This window comes from Xiphophorus hellerii, chromosome 10, assembly GCF_003331165.1.
Source record: "Xiphophorus hellerii strain 12219 chromosome 10, Xiphophorus_hellerii-4.1, whole genome shotgun sequence".
In the NCBI taxonomy this organism is placed as follows: Eukaryota; Metazoa; Chordata; class Actinopteri; order Cyprinodontiformes; family Poeciliidae; genus Xiphophorus; species Xiphophorus hellerii.
In genome coordinates this window covers 25,786,776-25,807,465 of record NC_045681.1, presented here as the reverse complement: position 1 = coordinate 25,807,465, position 20,690 = coordinate 25,786,776, and the positions used below count along the sequence as shown (strand labels likewise).

The window sequence follows — 20,690 nt, the reverse complement described above, 5'->3', positions numbered from 1 at the left end:
CACAGAAGCACCTTCATGCTGCCACCTACTGACAAGAACATGATACTACACCTACATTGTTTCAGCTACAACAGATGTAGAAATCAGTGACTCAGCTATTTTTCTACAATCTGTGCTTCTGAATTCATTTCAATGGATTTCATATGCTGGAGTATGTTTAAACAGTCATGTTCAATAACATGGAATCAGACCAGCAAATAAAAACATTTTATTTCAGAAATGTGGGTTTGAAGTCAGGTATCCAAAAGTTTCTGTTGTAAGACGGTTTTTTTCAATTATATTTAAAATGTTCCAGTTAAATACAATACTCTAAACCACCTGTGGCCTCATACTGTTTAACTTTAAAAATGAATCTGAACCTACAAACTACAACCTTATGTGCCGATATAATAACTGTACGTGTTTTGTTCTAATTCAGCAGATCTATTCATACTCAATAAATTAAAATATGAAAGGAAAATGTGGTATTGAGATCAAGGGTATCTTTGGTTACTCAATTTAAGCAGGTAATAAGCATTGTTCTCTTTAAGCCTACATTTATGAAGTAAGATGTTTTTATTAATTTAATGTCAAGTCTTCATTAGATGTAACCAGAAATTAATTAAAATAAACAGAAATACAAGGTTTTAAAACATCAGTCTATGAGTCATTATTCAATGTACTGTGTTGTAATAGGGTTAATAGAGAAAATAAAATAAATGAATATTTCAATTATATTTTAATTTACTAAGTAATACTGTATATTAAACGAGTTGATTTAAAGCGGAACTTATGAATCGTTCACAGTTTCTTCAGTACAGCCACACTGAAACACGGGGAAGATTTCTGAATATTTTTGTTATTTAATAAATTAGCTTAAGAAAACGAAATTGTTAAAAAGCATATAAGTTTTATAATAATAATAATAATTATTATTATTATTATTATTATAAGAATAAGAATAATTATTCTTATTCTTCTTATTATTATTATTTTATTAATTCGTGGGGGATAATATATATATAGCATCCCGATCCACACTCCTTTCCAGTAGATGGCGGTAATGCACATCAATAAGTTGTTTGCCAAACGCCATAAAAAAGAAGAAGAAAAAGATTAAGAAGGCGGGGAAGATAAAATCAGAGCTTTTCCTTTGTTAGACGGTGGCTTGAAGAGTTTGAGGTTTAGCTAAATATTTCCGTGTTTTCAGTGAAAATGTCTTCAGTTCCGCCTCAGAGAGAGTTTATCAACGAGCAGATAACTCCTGCTGGAGAAACATTCACAGAGTTGAAAGAAATCAACGTAAAGATGGAGGAAGAGATGGAGGATCAGCGCAGACTGATGGATTTCAGCCGGATACCGAAGATCATCTTACACCGAATAGGTACGAAACACCTTCATGTTTTACTGATACGGATGAGACCACAGACATGAATACTTAGACGCCTTGTTGAGCGTCTATATTGCTTTGCTAATGTTTGGTTGATTGACTGATGGATTGATTGAAAGAGTAACAGGAATTAGTTAATTACTTCAATTTTAAAAGTCACAAAACGAGGAATTATTCTATTGAATTTACATTTGTGATTAAAAAAACTAAAAAGTTTCCTTTTCTCGAACAATTGTGAAAACTAAGGTTAATTGTCTCAACATTAAACAAAATATTTATATACATTATCGATTATAAACGACATCTCCACAAAACTTTTTTTTATATGAATGCAAAGCCAAAAAGGTTTCGGGGTGAAAATAGTGAGCATTTTATGTTAATTTCCTTTTTGACTTTTTGCATATACTGATTGGCAAATAGTATCCATGCATAATTTTGTAGGAGGCCTCTCTAATTTTATTAGTTATTCGAAACTGACCTGGATTATGACCTCTGCTGCACGTTTTCCCTCTCTGTCGTAACCGACTTTCGTGTCTAAAAACTGTTATTAAAGGCCAATACAGCCAACAAAACCTTAAAAAAAAATTAAAAAATCAAAGTTTAAGATCCATGACTCTCTAATCTCTAATCTATCAGTACAAGAAACTACTGGTAAGAGCTTAATGAGTAAGTGTTTAAAATATTCATTTAATTATGTTTTTCTTAGAGCGTATTCTTATATTTATTATTGTATAAGTTCTGTTGGTTTTTTTTTCCTCAAACAAAACTTTGTATCATTGAATAATAACAGCACATATAAGTGTACACAAAAGTCCAAAAGTGGAGGAATTTGTTACCAAAAAAAATAAAATACATGGTCGCCTATTATGAAAGAACTCAAACCATCCGGTGGATTAAGCTACGCGATCACCAGGTGCTCAAGCTGTGAAAAAGCTTTTCACTGGCAGAATGTGAAAAGGACAGCCCCAGACTCTCACAGCGCATCTTTCTACTAAATATCTCTAAGGAAAATCCATAAAACACGTTTCCAATTAATATCACAAATGGCAAGAAAATATCGCTAAAAAAGATGAACTGCGGCAGAGATTTTATTTTTTAATGTAAGCGCACATGTTTGCTGAAAAATATTTTTATTTTAATTTTTGTTAATGAAAGTGTAAGGCTCATTGTTTGACTCACATATTCAAGCTTTTGTTTTGTCTTTTTGTCCAGATCTCCCACAATGCTGGAAAGAGGAGGAGGTTCTCAATGAGCTCAGCAACCCAGAGGAAAACTCCACTTTGGATCAAGAGGAACCAGAACCTCTGCAGATAAAACGGGAACATGAGGAACCAGAACTTCTGCAGATAAAACGGGAACAAGAGGAACCAGAACCTCTGCAGATAAAAGAGGAACAAGAGGAACCAGAACCTCTGCAGATAAAACGGGAACAAGAGGAACCAGAACCTCTGCAGATAAAACGGGAACAAGAGGAACCAGAACCTCTGCAGATAAAAGAGGAACAAGAGGAACCAGAACCTCTGCAGATAAAATGGGAACAAGAGGAACCAGAACCTCTGCAGATAAAAGAGGAACAAGAGGAACCAGAACATCAACAGTTCAAAGACGAAGAGAAGCAACTCTGCATCAGTCAGGATGAAGAGCATCTTGTGCTGAAACAGGAGACTGATGACATGTTGGTGAACAAACAGCAGAAAGGCACAACTGAGACTTCAGAAAAAGAAAAACACAAGAAAACTCAACCAAACCAAAATCTATATTCTTGTAAAATTTGTGATAAAACCTTTTCTCGAAATAATTCCTTCATGATACACGTGAGAACTCACACGGCCAAGAAATCTTTCACATGTTCAACCTGTGGAAAAGGATACCCTCACAAGAGTCGTTTAACTAATCACATGAGAATTCATACAGGTGAAAAACCGTTCACATGTGCAGCTTGTGGAAAAAGTTTCCATCAGATTGGCATTTTAAACAGACACATAAGAATTCACTCAGGTGAGAAGCCTTACACGTGCGCAACCTGTGGAAAAAGTTTTGCGTCTAAATCTCAGTTACTTGATCACATGACGATTCATACAGGTGAGAAGCCTTTCTCATGTGGGAACTGTGGAAAAAGTTTCCGGAGGAAACCTCACTTGGTTAGTCACATGAGAGTTCACAAAGGTGAGAAGCCGTTCTCATGTGGGACCTGTGGAAAATGTTTCGCTCATAAAAAAAGTTTAACTGTTCACATGAGAGTTCACACTGGTGAGAAGGGGATCACTTGTAGCACCTGTGGAAGAAATTGCTTGAATAAATCTCACTTAGTTGATCACATGAGAACTCACGCAGGTGAGAAGGCTTTCTCATGTGGGACCTGTGGAAAAGGTTTCACTCATAAAAAAAGTTTAACTGCTCACATGAGATTTCACACAGGTGAGAAGACGATCTCTTGTGGTATCTGTGGAAAAAATTGCTTGTTTAAATCTCAGTTAGTTGATCACATGAGAAGTCACACAGGTGAGAAGCCTTTCTCATGTGGAACTTGTGGAAAAAGTTTCACTTATAAAAAAAGTTTAAATATTCACATGAGAATTCACACTGGAGAGAAGCCTTTCTCATGTGAGATCTGTGGAAAAGGTTTTACTCATAAAAAAAGCTTAACTGCTCACATGATAATTCATACAGATGAGAAGCCGTTCTCTTGTGGAACCTGTGGAAAATGTTTTGCTGTAAAACACCTTTTACATTTTCACATGAAGACTCACACAGGTGAGAATTCTTTCTCATGTGGGACCTGTGGAAAATGTTTTCCTTTTAAGTCATTTTTACTTCATCACATGAAGAGTCACACAAGAGAGAAGTCTTTCTCCTGTGGGATCTGTGGGAAAAGTTTCACTAAAAAATACCTTTTAACTTCTCACATCAGAATTCACACATGTGAGTAGTAGCTATGCATTGATTTATCAGCCAGCCGATTAATCTATGTTGATTTCCTTAATTTTGGGACATTGGTGATCAGCAGAAACATGCATGTGAAGCCGATCTGATCCCCCAATTTTATTGACCTGAGCTTTTGTCTTCTGCTCCGTTGAGAGGTTTGACTATTAGACCGGCCCACCAGGTCATGTCTGCACTTTTGCAATCGGTGCACCCTTAGTGAAAAGTGAGGAAAATGTTTTGTGTGTAGATCCAGTTTACGTCATCACAGGAAGATTCACACGGGTTAGAAGCCTTTCTTTTGTAGGTCCTGTAGAAAAAGTTTCACTCATTAGAAATGTAACCGTTCACATGAGAACTCACGCAGGTTTGATGGCACAATGTGAACCTCAAGTAAGATTCTCAGTAACTTGCTGTTTGGAAGTGGAGTAACTGCAACCGACACATTTTGTTCTCGCAATTTTATATTTCCATTTTATTTAATGAGACTAAGGAAGAGATTGTCTCTTAAAGAAACAATGAGTTTGAATTCTTTAAGATTTAGACTTCTAAAATTTTGAAACCTTTATTGTGTGTTTATCCTTTGTACTTTGTTTTATTTCAATGATTTGGAGAAATGGATGCATTTCTTTGACATGGTTTTAATGATTTTTCTGCTTAGAACATGTATTGATGATATGGATTGAATTTCAGATAGAAAATTTATTGAAACTTTTTATATAATTTTAGATAATAAAGTATAACAAAGATGGTCTTTTTCTTTGTTCTGTTTAGTAGAAGACTGTGTGACAGAATAGATTTACATAAACATAGAGACTGGAATAAAACCTTCTGTTTGAAACAAAGAGTAAATCAGGAAAACCTTCATATATATAAACAGCCCTGGTTCACAGGGCCCATCGCTTCCTCCTTAACATTGCATGAATTTTAATAAAGTCAATATTCATTTTTCAATCAACATTTAACAGACTGAGTTCTATATTTATACGAATAAAAGAGAAAACAAAAGATGAGCCATAATTTAACAAAGAACGAATATTTATTATTCTATTTATTTAATTACCCCTGCTGGAACAATGTTCTTTGTATTTTATTTTGAAGTATTTGGTAAACTACTGAAATACTGAGTAACTGATCACCTAATAATAACAAAAAAAGTTCACATAACTTTTATGTTATGTGAACTTTTATGTTCACATAACACACATCACATAACCACATTAATAAAATAATAGTGAAATAATACATTAAATGGCCACTGAACAATGTATTAACAAAATATCAACATTTCTAAATAAAACATATAGAAAGCTCTAACAAACCTCTTTAAAGTAGGAAATATTTATGCATTTACTGTTAATCTATTAGTATGGTTTGTTCTTTAAATCACCCTTTGTATTATTTTGGCTGATACTATTATACAATAAGCAAATAATCAAACCATAATAGTCAACTAAAATCACAATAAGAAACTTAATCAATCATAGCTAAATGTTCTGCACCGTATCAGCCTCCGGAGATGATGGATGGATGAAGAGACGCTGATGTCTGATGGGTCTGTTCCTCTCCTGACCCATTCTGTCTGGTATCACGCTGCACCACGATGGACACATTTTTAATTGCCTGTACTCATCCTCACTGACATTGTTCAGCCTGGGATTTGGCTTAACGCTGTTAATCACTCATTCATGTATGTCCTGCTAAATTTGCTAATAGAGAAACAACTTAGAGTTACAGTGAAACCGTTTATCCAGGGCCATTCGTGACTATGGCCGTGGATAGTCACGAGCATTCAGGTCAGGCTATGCTAGCTGCAGCTTAAAGAAAGTTTCTGAAGTTAGAGCTGGAAAAGTATACAATTTTAACACTTCTGAGTTTTTCTAAGTTTTTCATTTTGAGTTATTTAAAATATATTTATTATTTCTCTGAGTTTCTGATTGTTTTTAGTTAAATGTTAAATCCTAAAGTGACTCAGGGTTTATTTTAATTTCCCACCGTGAGTCAGAACCGGATGTGTGAAGTTGCTAATCGTCAGTCGGAGGAATGAACAGCATACTTACCTGGCAGGAGCGACTCCATGATCCTGTAGGTGGATCGCTCAGGGTTGAATTGTTAATGAAGCTGACTAACAAATTAACTCATACGGAAAAAAGTAGACTAGACCAAGAAATAACAATTAATGAAATTACGGAAGCCTTGATAAGTATGAAAAATAATAAAACCCCAGGACTAGACGGGCTGATACTTACCTGGCAGGGGAGATACCATGATCATGAAAGATGGCGTCAGCTCTGCCCCCTACTGGTTCCCGGAGGAACGCAGTTCGGTTTGACCTAAGAGAGGACTTGGAAATGGACAGATTGCAGTTTAGCAGAATTGTTCTGCAAAAAGAACTTGGTTTTGCACCAGCTCAGATTGACTACATTTTTGCTCTGCCCGGAAGGAAAACTTTCGAGGTAATTTTCACAACAAGTACGTTCTTTGAAAAATGCTTACGCACTTTTAGAAAATTGAAGGAGACCAGACCACAGCTGAAGAACATTGACATGATTTCATTGATGGAATCAGAAGCAAAAGCAGTGACTGTGTTGATTTATTCAGAAAAAGTGAGAATGGAGGACATAAAGGTTTGGCTTGGCCTTCGGTGTACAGTGAATAGCGCCTATGAATTAAAGGACGAAGATGGAATCAGAACAGGAGGGAAACGTTTTTTTGTTCAATTAAAAAAAGATCCTACTACAGGTGAGACCCATCATTTGCCACCGGTCATACAGCTGGGTGCAATTAGGGGCTTCGTGTTCTACCCGGGCCAGCCGAAGGTTTGCCGTAGGTGTGGTTCTCAACAGCACCTCTCTGCTGAATGCAACAACATTTACTGCAGGAATTGTAGAGCAAATGATCACTTGACAAAAGAGTGCCCACTCCCTGTGAGCTGTAACCTCTGTGGAGAAGGAGGCCACGCCTTTAGATCATGCCCTAAATCATACGCAAATCGAGTCAAAGCAGCTTCCTTACAAGAAACAGAAATGATATTAAGTTTGGGAAATAGTTTAATTCAAGAACCGGCCCTCCCTGTGAGGAGACCAGAGGAGAACCAGCAGCAGGAGAGTATGGAGGAGCGAGAGAAGGACGAAGGAGGACAAGGCCCCCTCGTCTCCAGCAGACCTTCTGCAACTGAACTTCTGACACCTGAGGAAACGGAGACGGTGCCCGACAGAACGGATTCAGCGACGACGGAACGGATGAAACAACAGGAATCAGAGGTCATCCCCCATCAGGAGGATACGCCACAGAACATCACCCGCGGAGTGACGGTAGGAGAGTGTGGAGAAATGCTGGACCTAATGATGAGGAACTTGGCACAGCTACAGCCGAAAGTAGCACTAGATGCAGACACTGAAGGATGTAGCGCCCCGCTGTTTTTAGAGGACGAAACTCCCTTGGAGGGAATCCAACCCTTATTCCAGGTTGATTTTCCAGACCAGCTAATTTCTCGAAAACGCTCCCAAGCCCCCTCTACGGACTCTTCAGGGGGGCCAGACATTGAAAATTGGCCGGTAACTTCGCAAAACCCGACCCCCTTCCTGGAGGAGGAAAGTTTGGAGGCCTTCTCGGGAGTCACCCAGCTGAGGGCGGATGAGCAAGAGGTGGAGGACAGCAACCAACCGGGGACTTGGAAAACTCAAAGGAAGAAAAAGAAAAAGGTAAAGACTAATGTTGACTAATAGGCGTACCATAGACTCCACTACCTTAAGAAGACATTTTATCACTTCAAATCTCAACAGTCAATACTAGAGGTTTAAATGACACAGTAAAATGCCAAACTGTTTTTGATTACCTACATAACAGTGGAGGGGACCTTTCTCTACTACAGGAATGTGCTGTACCCTTCATGGACAATTATGCAAAATTTCAAAAAAGATGGACATATGGACAGTCTGTATGGTCAGGAGATAATCAAAACAGATCCACAGGGGTAGTGGTGTTGTTTAATAATAGAGCGCTCCAGGTAGAGAGAGTAGAGAATGTAATGGATGGTAGAGTTTTACTAATAGACATGGATAAAGGCGGGTGTAAAATCAGATTAATTAATGTATACGGGCCGACAGACTTACGAGAAAGGGTAACTTTAATGCAAAATCTCCAGCCCTACATATGTAGTGGGAGGCATGTAATTGTGGGTGGGGACTTTAATTGTGTATTAGAAAAAAGAACTGGTAACTCGGCTAATTGTTCGGAGAACAGAATTGATTCAAGCTCTCATGTATTAGATAATTTGATCAACGATTGTAAACTTACTGACGTATTTAAAACCCTCTATCCAAGAGAACCGGGTTTCACTTGGTCAAATGGAAGAACATTCTCAAGAATAGATTATATACTGACATCCCCCATGATTATACCAACTGCATGTACAGTGGACCCGGTTCCCTTCTCTGACCACCACAAACTAACAGTTTCAATTAACATAAGAGATTGCCAAAAACCAAATGTTGGTGTGTGGAAATTGAACATAAGTTTATTAAATAATGAAAAATTAGTATCAAAATATAAATACAAACTTAAACAATGGATGACGCTAAGTCCTTTATTTGAAACTGTCGGTGAGTGGTGGGAGGAGATAAAAGATAGGACGAAAAGGTTTTTTTGCAAAGAAGGAAAGAGGATAGCAGGAGGAAAAAGGAAGTGGCAAAGGAGAAACCAAATGAAACTGCAAAGATATTATAACCTTTTGAAGGCAGGTTTCCAAGTCAGTGATGAAATAGTGAAACTTAAAAAGGAAATGATGACAGAAATGAATGAAAAAAGCAAAGGAATATTGGTTCGGAGTAGAGTACAGCATCTAGAGGAAAACGAGAAGTGTACTAGATATTTCTTTAGAAAACTTTTTAGATCTCAACAACTGATTAATACGCTGATTAATGAAAATGGAGAAGAACTAAACGATAATAAACAAATTAACTCTGAAATCTATGAGTTTTACAAGAGATTATATGAAAGCAAACCGATAGAAGAGGAAGAGATGTCCTTTTTCCTATCTAAGTTGACCAATAAACTAACAATGAAAGAGAGAGAGAATTTGGATCAAGAAATAACAATCGACGAAACAACAAAGGCCATGCAGAGTATGCAGAGCAATAAGGCACCAGGCCTGGATGGGTTGCCAAAGGAGTATTATGTCACCTTCTGGGAACTCTTGAAAGGACCATTACTTTTAGTTTATAAGGAAGCCTTTAAAGAAGGAATACTACCAAACACTATGAATCAAGGTATGATTTCCCTGCTATATAAAAAAGGCCCACAAACAGACTTAAAAAACTGGAGACCTTTAACTCTACTGGGAGTAGACATAAAAATATTATCAAAAGTTTTATTCTTTCGCTTACAAACTGTTATTTCGAATATAATAGGAAAAGAACAGACTTGTGGAATACTAGGAAGAAAAATGACAGATAGTTTAGCTTTGATTAGAGATACTTATACATATTGTCAAGAGAGGAAACTCCCGCTGTCCATTTTAGGAATAGATTTAGAGAAAGCATTTGACAGTGTTAATCACAGGTTTTTAGAAGAAATATTGTGCCATTTTAACTTTGGTAGCTGTTTTATAAAATGGATAAAGATTCTGTACAATGAATGCAGCAGCGTAGTGGTAGTGAACAGGAAAGTAACTCCACCTTTCACAATAAAAGCAGGAGTCAGGCAGGGCTGCCCATTGTCTCCTTTGCTGTTTATTTTGGCCATGGAGCCACTAGCATGTGCAATAAGACATAACGAAGCTATTAAAGGAATAATTCCTCCAGGGAACTATGGAAAAGATATTAAACTAACTATGTACATGGACGACCTAACTTTTTTATTACCAGATAACAATTCCATACAGGAAAGCTTAAAGATAAGCGAAAGATTTACAGCAGCATCAGGAATGAGGATTAACAAAAATAAAAGTGAGATATTGTACAGCAACTGGAAAGAGTCGAGAGAAAATTGGGGATTGATAGAAAAAGGCGACACAATAAAAGTTTTAGGCGTCCAAATAGGGAAGAACATGGAAATAGACAATTGGGAGTCAAAATTGCCTAAAATTCAAGGTAAATTGCTGCAATGGAAGGACAGAGAATTATCATTAATGGGCAAAGTGCTAGTGATTAAAATAGAAGTCATCTCAACTTTAGCCTTTTTAGCGGCAACCTTCCCGTTACCGCACAAAATAATGGCAGCAATTCGGAAAATGATGTTTCGATTCCTATGGGGAAGTCAGCATGAAAAACTAAAAAGAGATATCATGTATAGACCTTTGAACGATGGAGGGAGGAATGTACCAAATATAGGGATAAAATTTAAAGCAATGTTTATAACACCGATTCTAAAGGTCTGTTTAAATGTGTGTCCCGAGCCCATCTGGGCCCCCTTTGCCAAATTTTGGCTAGGAGGGCGAGTATTAAAGGCATGGAATAAGAGGATCACTTTACATACACCCTTCTCCGATGGGTATCCTGCAATTTTTAATATAGTGGTCCAGGCACTGAAAGGTGGTATAAAAGAAATTGCACCAGAATCTATTAAAAGAATAACAGTAGAAAGTAAACTATCTCCTTTCGCCAGGTTGACGCCAATCGAGAAATTGAAAGAAGAGGATGTTAGAATAACATGGAAAAATGTTAATAATAAAAATTTGACTAATAACCAGAAGGACTTGGCGTGGCAGATCGCCACCCAATGTTTACCCACAAAGGATTTTTTGTACAAAAGGGACTGTGCAACAAGCCCTAAATGTCCCAGGCTCAGATGTGGGGACAATGAGACAACAAAGCATTTGTTTTGGACATGTCCTATAGTTAGAAAAGTTTGGTCTCTAATGGCACCATGGCTGAATAATTTGTGCAGGGAGGAGCTAACTTACGAAAAGATAGCCTATGGTTTGTTAAAAGATGGTTGGGAAAAAAATGAACTGTTGTGGTGGATTGTAATTAATTGTGTAAAAGAAGCAATTTGGAAATCAAGAAATATTTTAATCTATAAAAATTATGAGATAACGGAAATAAATGTTATAAAGATAGTAGGTTCATTGGTAAAAGATTATATTTGGAAAATGAGTTGTGGGAAGAAAAGGGATGATGTTTTGGTATGGAAAGTGCCGGATGGACTACAGAATATAGTTAGATAATTATTTATATATTTCCTTTCTTTTTTAATCTGACATGAAATATCGTCCCCCCCCCCCTTGTTATAAATTCCTCTTTGTGTCAATGAAATGATGTACAAGCAATAATGTAAGATTGTAAAATTTGTTGAAAACTGTTTGCACGAAAAAAAAAAAAAAAAAAAAAAAAGGATCGCTCAGTTGGGTCTTTAATGGCACCATGGCTGAATAATTTGTGTAGGGAGGAGCTAACTTACGAAAAGATAACCTATGGTCTGTTAAAAGATGGTTTGGAAAAAAATGAGCTGTTGTGGTGGATTGTAACTAATTGTGTAAAAGAAGCAATTTGGAAATCAAGAAACATTTTAATCTATAAAAATTATGAGATAACGGAAATAAATGTTATAAAGATAGTAGGTTCATTGGTAAAAGACTACATTTGGAAAATGAGTTGTGGGAAAAAAAGGGATGATGATGTTTTGGTATGAAAAGTGCCGGATGGACTACAGAATATTGTTAGATAATTATTTATTTATTTCCTTTCCTTTTTAATCTGACATGAAATATCGTTCCCCCCCCTTTGTTATAAATTCCAATGATGTATAAGTAGTAATGTAAGATTGTAAAGTTTGTTGAAAACTGCCTGCACTGGAAATTGTATGTTAAGAACAAAAAAAAAAAAAAAAAAAAAAAAAAAAAAAAAAAAAAAAAGGATCGCTCAGGGTGAGGATCAGCCATTGCACTGCGGCGATCTGACCTCTGTGAATTCTCCACATGGGAGAATCTCAACTGCACAATTTATGGTAGTGGGGGACTGCGTTCGCGCTCTCCCCTGGTAATAATGTGAAATGATAAATATTTATTTTACTATCATCTGTTAATTTCGTAATTACCAAAACGTATCTTCTAAGTATTTTCTGTCAATCACTCTGGTGCCCACTGAGATAAAACAAAATGTATCTTTTGTCATTCAGTTTGTTTATTCCGTTAAATGTCATTCCTCGCTCTGACCAGCAGGTGGCAGCAGCAGAGCGGCCATTAACGCCGTTATTGATACAAAATAAACATTTGTTTTGGTTTCCTTTACATTTTAGACTATATTAATATAAATTATTAGTTGTTGTAGATGTAATCAGCTCTGAATATACTTAGGTTGCTTAGGTTAATTTGAGGGACGAAATACATTTTAAATGCTAAAATTAAAACGCTTCAGCACTCTCTCGCAATGCATTTTGGGAGCTTTAAACCGCCCATATTCTGGTTTATTTTGATTTCTATTACATATTTGTTATTATTTCTATGAGTTACTGAATGTGTTTTGTTAAATGTTAAATCCTAAAGTGAATCAGGGAATATTTTCTTTCCCACCGTGAGTCAGAACCGGATGTGTGAAGTTGTTAATCGTCAGTCGGAGGAATGAACAGCATACTTACCTGGCAGAAGCGACTCCATGATCCTGTAGGTGGATCGCTCAGGGTTGAATTGTTAATGAAGCTGACTAACAAATTAACTCATACGGAAAAAAGTAGACTAGACCAAGAAATAACAATTAATGAAATTACGGAAGCCTTGATAAGTATGAAAAATAATAAAACCCCAGGACTAGACGGGCTGCCAAAGGAATTTTATACAACATTTTGGGAATCCTTAAAAGCCCCCTTACTACAAGTCTACAGAGAAGCACTAAGTGAAGGAAAATTGCCCAACTCAATGAATCAAGGTATGATTTCATTGTTATATAAAAAAGGGGAAAAAACGGATCTGAAAAATTGGAGACCATTGACATTGCTAGGTGTAGATGTAAAAATAATAGCGAAAGTTTTATTCTTTCGGCTACAGACAGTGATTACCACTATAATAGGGAAGGAGCAAACTTGTGGAGTGAAAGGACGGAAAATGACTGATAGTCTGGCCTTGATTAGAGATGGTTACCTATATAGTCAGGAAAGGCAACTTTCAACAGCTATTTTAGGGATTGACTTAGAAAAAGCATTTGACAGAGTAAACCATATATTTTTAGAAAGAATTTTAGATCATTTTAATTTTGGAGAAACATTTAAAAGATGGATAAAAACCTTATATAATGAGTGTAGTAGCGTAGTAGTTGTGAATGGGACCTTAACTCCCCCTTTGGCTATTAAAGCAGTAGTGAGACAGGGCTGCCCACTGTCCCCGCTGTTATTCATAATAGCAATAGAACCATTAGCATGCGCTATTAGGGAAAACAAAATGATCAAGGGAATAACACCGCCTGGTAACGAAGGTAAAGACATAAAATTAACAATGTACATGGACGACCTGACGCTTCTGTTAACAGATAATGCTTCTATACGTGAGAGTTTAAAAATAAGCGAGAAATTTACAAAAGCTTCAGGAATGAAAGTTAACAAGCAAAAGAGTGAGATTTTATATATAAATTGGAGGGAAATAAGAGAAAATTGGGGTTTAATAGAAAAAAAGGATACAATAAAGGTGTTAGGAATACTAATAGGGAAAGACATGAAAACAGAGAATTGGAAAGTTAAATTACAAAAAATCCAGGGGAAGTTGATGCAATGGAGAGACAGAGAACTATCTTTTATAGGTAAAGTATTAGTAATAAAAGCAGAAATTATATCCACTCTGGCCTTTCTTGCATCAACTTTCCCGATGCCCCATAGAACAATGACGGTAATTAGAAAAATGATGTTTAGTTTCCTTTGGGGAAGCAGACAGGAGAGACTGAAAAGAGAAATTATGTATAGACAATTAGAAAAAGGGGGGAGAGAGGTACCAGATATAGGAATAAAATTCAAAGCGTTGTTCATTACTCCAATCTTGAGCGTGTGCTTGAACTTATCTCCAGAACCGTCATGGGCTCCATTCGCAAGATTCTGGTTGGGGAGGAAAGTTTTGAAAAATTGGAACAAAAGAATAATTTTGCATAAGCCCTTTGCAGATAGTTACCCTGCGATATTTCAGACGGTAATACAAGCGCTGAGATGTGGCCTACAAGAAATCCCACCGGAAAGAATTAAGAGGAAAGAAATAGAGAATAAATTGGTATCTTACAATAAATTGACACCAATAGAAAAACTGAACGAGGAGGAAGTTATAAAAACATGGAAAAATGTGAATAATAAAAACTTATTGAATATTCACAAAGACTTGGCTTGGCAAATTGTGAATAAATGTTTGCCTACAAGAGACTTTTTATACAAGAGAAATTGCACCAAAAGGCCGAGTTGTCCTAGAGCTAGATGTGGGGACGAGGAGACGATCAAACATCTGTTCTGGACATGTCCTTTTGCAAAAAGAGTTTGGATGTTAATGCTGCCATGGTTGAGCAAGTTGCATAATGTGATTTTAACTTATGAAAATATAGCGTACGGGTTATTTAAGGAGGACTGGGAAAGAAATGAAATCAGGTGGTGGATTGTAATTAATTGTGTCAAGGAGGCAATTTGGAAAACAAGAAATATTTGGTTATACAGAAAATATGAAATAATTGAAACAAATGTTATAAAGATGGTGGGTGCATCAGTCAAAGATTACATTTTTAAATGGAGTCAAGGAAAAAAGAATGATGAGGAGATTTTCGAGTGGGAAGTGCCTACTGAATTATTAAAAATAGTGAAACAACCTTGAATAACACAAACTCGAACCTCCGTTTCTTGTTTCCCCCTTTGTTTCCTTTAATCGGTTTAATTTATTCTGTTTTATAAATCTTTATGTAAAAAAAAAAAAAAAAAAGGATCGCTCAGGGTGAGGATCAGCCATTGCACTGCGGCGATCTGACCTCTGTGAATTCTCCACATGGGAGAATCTCAACTGCACAATTTATGGTAGTGGGGGACTGCGTTCGCGCTCTCCCCTGGTAATAATGTCAAATGATAAATTATGTGATACCATCTGAATCAATTTATGCATGATACTAAGAACCGAAGAAATTGCTTTTGGTGTACTTCTAAATTTGCTCCATAGTCGCATCTTCTCGGGCCTGCTTCTGCCTCTAGTGGCGTGGGGTGAGAATACAACTAATCTAATTACATTACTAAATAAGAATACCATAAAGTATTTATTATTTCATTTTCTTAAGAATGTATGGCTAATTACATGACATAAACAATACTTTTATACATTATAAATAATGTCTATATATCTCCATCAGTTATAGGAAGAACAAAAGAAATAAGGAGAGATGAAAACAACATAATCAACTATAATAAAAATACAATTTGCAATGTATACGTAAGAAATTTAATTGAGTAAAAGTCAATAACAAACAAATTAATTCGGTTCACAGCAGAATAACAACCCAAGTTGTTACAACCAGGGTTGTTAAGCAGATATAAGCAAAAATTCACATTTTATACATGTTTATTATATGTGGTTATGTTTATTCAGTTAAATTGTTAACTACGAAAAAACATAACTCACCTCCAAATCATAGTGCAGCAAATAGAGCGGCTGCTCGCGCCATCTTTTATCAAACGCCTTTTCTATTTGTTACGTCTTTTATCTCTTAAAATGAGCCACAAACTATCACTGCTGCTTCTACATCGTCATCCATGTTTGATTATTCTAAATTCATGTGGGGTATGTTGAGGGTTTTACTGGATTTTCTTCTGGAACCGGTTAGTGTGGTGTGTTGCTCCTGCCGTGTGGCTGGACACACGAACCGACCGAACCTGTTGGACTTTTATCGGTTCTGTGGTCACAGAGGTTTGGAAAATCGGCCGACAATCCTAAAATCGTGCCGTGTGAACCAGACCTAAAGCTCTACTCCTCTCCTCGTCTCCGCCGCTGCCCTAACGGTTTCTGTCTCTGGTCGCTATGGTAACGTTTACATATCCCTTCAAAATATACCACAAAAACAAACATTTTACTTTCGTGAAAATTTTAACTCACAATAACGACTAATAGGAGCCATGAGCTCGTTTCTCTGCAGCCAGACGGTCCATCTGGGAGAGATGAGAGACAATAACACCGGAAGTGTTGCTGATGCTCAGGGTTCTTGGTCTCTAGTGGCGAAGCAGTTTGAAGCTTCATTGCCTCATTAACATCCGGTCACCAAATCATGCAGAGCTTGGACTGTGGGAATCACCTGCCGGGATAAATCCATCCTCCTGTCTCTTCTCTGGGCCTTTTCCCTTCATAAAGAAACTTTCCAAAAACATCTGATGTGTTTCTGACTCATTTTGCTGTTTGTGGCTCAATGTTGGCGCGCAAGACGTAACCGAGTGAATCCGGTTAAAGGATTTTCAAAATAAAAGGTCCTCCAGACCCAAATAATACATAAAACAGAAATATTTCATTATTATTGGTCCACGGACTGGTACCGGTCCGCGGCCCGGGGGTTGGGGACCACTGGACTAGACAGTTAAGCGTGATATAAAATGTTCTAAATAATTTGCCTCTGTTTTCTACGGAGCCCTCTAGGGGACATGGGGAAAAATTTCTTTTGTGTTCCCTCGCAATACTGTACTGATCAGTTATGCGGCATATTTGAATACTGTTAGCCTTTCTTACGGAGGCTGCTGTACTTTCTGCTTTAATATAAGGTTATGTGAGGTTTTTCCATACATGTTAATATCTTGTTGTAAGATATCTGAAGTTTTACATCTTTTTCTTTAGGATAGAAAGGCACCAAACACCTATGATACAGTACTTTGAATAATGACTCATAGACTGATGTTTTAAAACCTTGTATTTCTGTTTAGGGGTTAACAAGTACAGTTATTATATCGGCACATAAGGTTATAGTTTGTATGTTCAGATTCATTTTTAAAGTTAAACAGTATGAGGCCACATGTGGTTTAGAGTATTGTATTTAACTGGAACATTTTGAATATAATTGAAAAAACCGTCTTACAACAGAAACTTTTGGATAACTGACTTCAAACCCACATTTCTGACATAAAATGTGTTTATTTGTTGGTCTGATTCCATGTTATTGAACATGACTGTTTAAACATACTCCAGCATATGAAATCCACTGAAATGAATTCAGAAGCACAGATTGTAGAAAAATAGCCGAGTCACTGATTTCTACATCTGTTGCAGCTGAAACAATGTAGGTGTAGTAACAGGTTCTTGTCAGTAGGTGGCAGCATGAAGGTGCTTCTGTGTCACATTTGTGATTTAAAATGTTTTTATTAAACGTTGGAAGTTTAATATAAACATTTTATATAAAAACTTTAGTAAATGTGTTAAAAAACATAAAACTTAATAATTAACTGAAAAAGCTTGAAAACATTAGTCTGTATGTAATTATTTTATATACTGCGTTTCACTCAGGTGAACTGAGGTACTGAACGAATAGTAATGGAAAAACTTAAATGAATAACAAAGTTTACTCTAATGAGCTATCGCTCTTAGTTACCAAGGAGACATAAGTAATTTTCACTCAATCAGCATTTTATTAGTTATTGCAACAACATCATCAGTGTTTTTTCCAGACTGATCTATTCTCACTAAACATTCCCTCCCTACGTATACTTGGTCTTGAATTATCAAGCAAACAGTATGCAAGCGTTATGTTTTACCACCATACAATAAGAGTCACAACCCCAGTTTACACTGATAACTAAAAGAAACTATTTTCTAAATTTCCACTAACAATAAACCTATCAATAAAGTTTGTAATTTTTTTTACAAAGAGGAGAAGCACAGCAGAAAATTCAAAGTGGAACCAAAAATCATTTCCTGTTTCTTCAGTACAGCCACAGTAAAACACACAAACTATAAAAACAGAGCACGCGGGACAGACAATTAATGTGGAGACAATCTCACTTAAAAATAAACATTTAAATGAAAAGCTAAAACTACCAGAATAAGATTATTTCTTCAAAGTGTTTCAGCTAAATCCATTTGAAATGTTTTTTAACAAAGCTGTTACATTTACAAAATGTCACCCAGCTATAATTACTGCGCTTTCAAACAGCAAGTTACTGAGAATGTTGATACTTCAGGTTCAAATTATGCCATCATGTGCTCTGTGCTCTCTCATATGAACAGCTAAATTGCTAATCTGAGACAAACTTTTTCCACACATAACACAAGAGAAAGGTCTCTCACCTGGGTGAGTTTTCATATGAAAAAGTAAATTAGGTTTAGACCAGAAAGGTCTTCCACAAATCACACAAGAAAAAGACTTCTCAGCTGCGTGAGCTTCAACGTGTTGAGAAAGATAAGATTTTTAAGAGAAACTTTTTCCACAGATCTCACATAAAAAAGGCTTCTCACCCGTGTGAATCCTCATGTGACTATTTAAAGAGCCATAATTTAACATAGAACGAACCTAAACAATAGTAAAATATAAGACTAAACACAAAACATAAAACTAACCATAAACTAATAATTCTAGTTGGTTAGTAAAACTAATAATTTTAAGCGCAAACTTTAACCAGTACTTTCTTAAACTGGTGAAGTAGAGATGAGGGAGTCACGAAACACAAACTGTAATTTTGATATTATTTAATGAATAGGATATTCATTATTATTGGCTATTGTCGAGGTCAGAGTTCATCATTCTAAGTATTTATTTATTCATTGTTATTTATTTCCGGCGGGAACTGATTTGATATTTCTGAGTCTTTTACTTTGAGTTCAGGGTCGCCCCCCAAAAATTCCTACATTGTTTCTCGCTGTTTTTAACTCTACTGAGTGAAATTGAAAAGTTTTTCGTACCTATTCGGTGTAAGATGATCTTCGGTATCCGGGTAAAATCCATCAGTCTGCGCTGATCCTCCATCTCTTCCTCCATCTTAACGTTGATTTCTTTAAACTCTGTGAATGTTTCTCCAGCAGGAGTTACCTGCTCGTTGATAAACTCTCTCTGAGGCGGAACTGAAGACATTTTCACTGAAAACACGGAAATATTTACCGAAAACACCAAACCTGTTTCCAAACTACCTTCTAAGAGGAGCTAATGCTACCTCGTGAGCTCCGTAGCTTCCCGTGTGTTTCACTTTGGCTGCACTGAAGAAACTATAGACGATTTTAGTTCCCCCTTGAATTTTCCGCTTTGAGCCTCCTCTCAACATACAATAATTTTAATATTTTACAACATTAATAAAAGGTTCATATATTTCAGTGAGTGAAACACAGTATTAAAGTAATTACACAAACACACGGATGTTTCCAAGCCTTTTATTTCTGTTGATTATGAGGATTTTCTGCAGCTAAGTAAAGAAGAGTATTTATTTTTAGAATATTACATCATTCTGACTAATGAAAAAATTACTTAAGAATGTGAGTTTGGAGTCAGTTATCAAAACGTATTTATTCTTACAAAAGAACCATATTGGAACATCTAATGAATTTTTTTGAGTATGATCGTTTTAGTTTGTAAAACAGTCTAATGTTATATCAGGTTGTAGTTTTGTAGGTTGTGATTCAGTTTTAAAGTTAAACACTGAATGACTACATATATTTTAGAGGAACACGGTGAAATGTTGTTTTGACCTGAAAATACTAATAACAGAATCTTGTGAAAAAAGGTTCATGTTTCCAGAGAAAGAAGTGAAAACATGAAAGGTCACTGAAGAGACAAGATGTAAGAAGAAGACAGATAACTTTAATTAAAACCACAAAGACAATTAAAGTTATTATTTAGCTTGTATCATCATACATGTACCTGAGCAAAAAATGTTATTAATCATTCATTTAAAAACATACAAAGAAAATATGTTAGAAATATAAAATAACAGAGGAAAACACTGTGAAGCCTCCCAAAGGAACAAAATGTGTTTAACTGAAGCTCCTCCCTGCTAAGAAACAAAAGTCACTTTGCAGCTGTATAAAATACCAATATACTGTTATGAACCTGGTTGTGTAGAGCATGTACAAACACATTTTAACAGCAGAATTTTAACAATGACTTCTGTGAAACAAATATTTGGGAAAATAAAAATCTCTCTGCTGTTAGCTCTCAATCAAAATCTGACCTGATCTCAATAATATTTGAGTTTTTTTCCCTTTCAAACAAACATCACAGCGTTCTATTTCTGGGCTTCAGACATGTGACTCGGATGCTGCAAGACATTCTGATGGGGGTCAGGATGTCCTGACCCCCATCAAGGGTGGTCAAGACAAGGTAGCCATAGACATCAGAATGTCTATGGCTACCCAGCCATACCCTGTATGGCTGAGTAAGTTATATTTAATTTATTCAGCTTTTTTTAACATGGAAGTCCCACTGAATAAACATATTTTCTGTCCAGGACTCAACACTAAGTTAGCTGCTAACAACATTAGCACTCTGGGGACTAC

At 36.2% G+C, this 20,690-nt stretch overlaps 1 protein-coding gene and 2 pseudogenes across 1 annotated transcript; all 3 read left to right on the top strand.

The window, feature by feature from the left end:
* Positions 1–2,829: 2,829 nt before the first annotated feature.
* On the top strand, positions 2,830–4,782 carry LOC116726904 (gastrula zinc finger protein XlCGF57.1-like; the record flags this gene model as incomplete). Its single annotated transcript, XM_032573861.1, has 1 exon — positions 2,830–4,782. A coding segment is annotated over one exon (1,470 nt), but the record flags the coding sequence as incomplete, so codon positions are not given.
* A 7,350-nt stretch (positions 4,783–12,132) lies between these two features.
* LOC116727756 (uncharacterized) lies at positions 12,133–12,270 on the top strand (annotated as a pseudogene).
* A 2,869-nt stretch (positions 12,271–15,139) lies between these two features.
* LOC116727754 (uncharacterized) lies at positions 15,140–15,291 on the top strand (annotated as a pseudogene).
* The last annotated feature ends 5,399 nt before the right edge of the window (positions 15,292–20,690 follow it).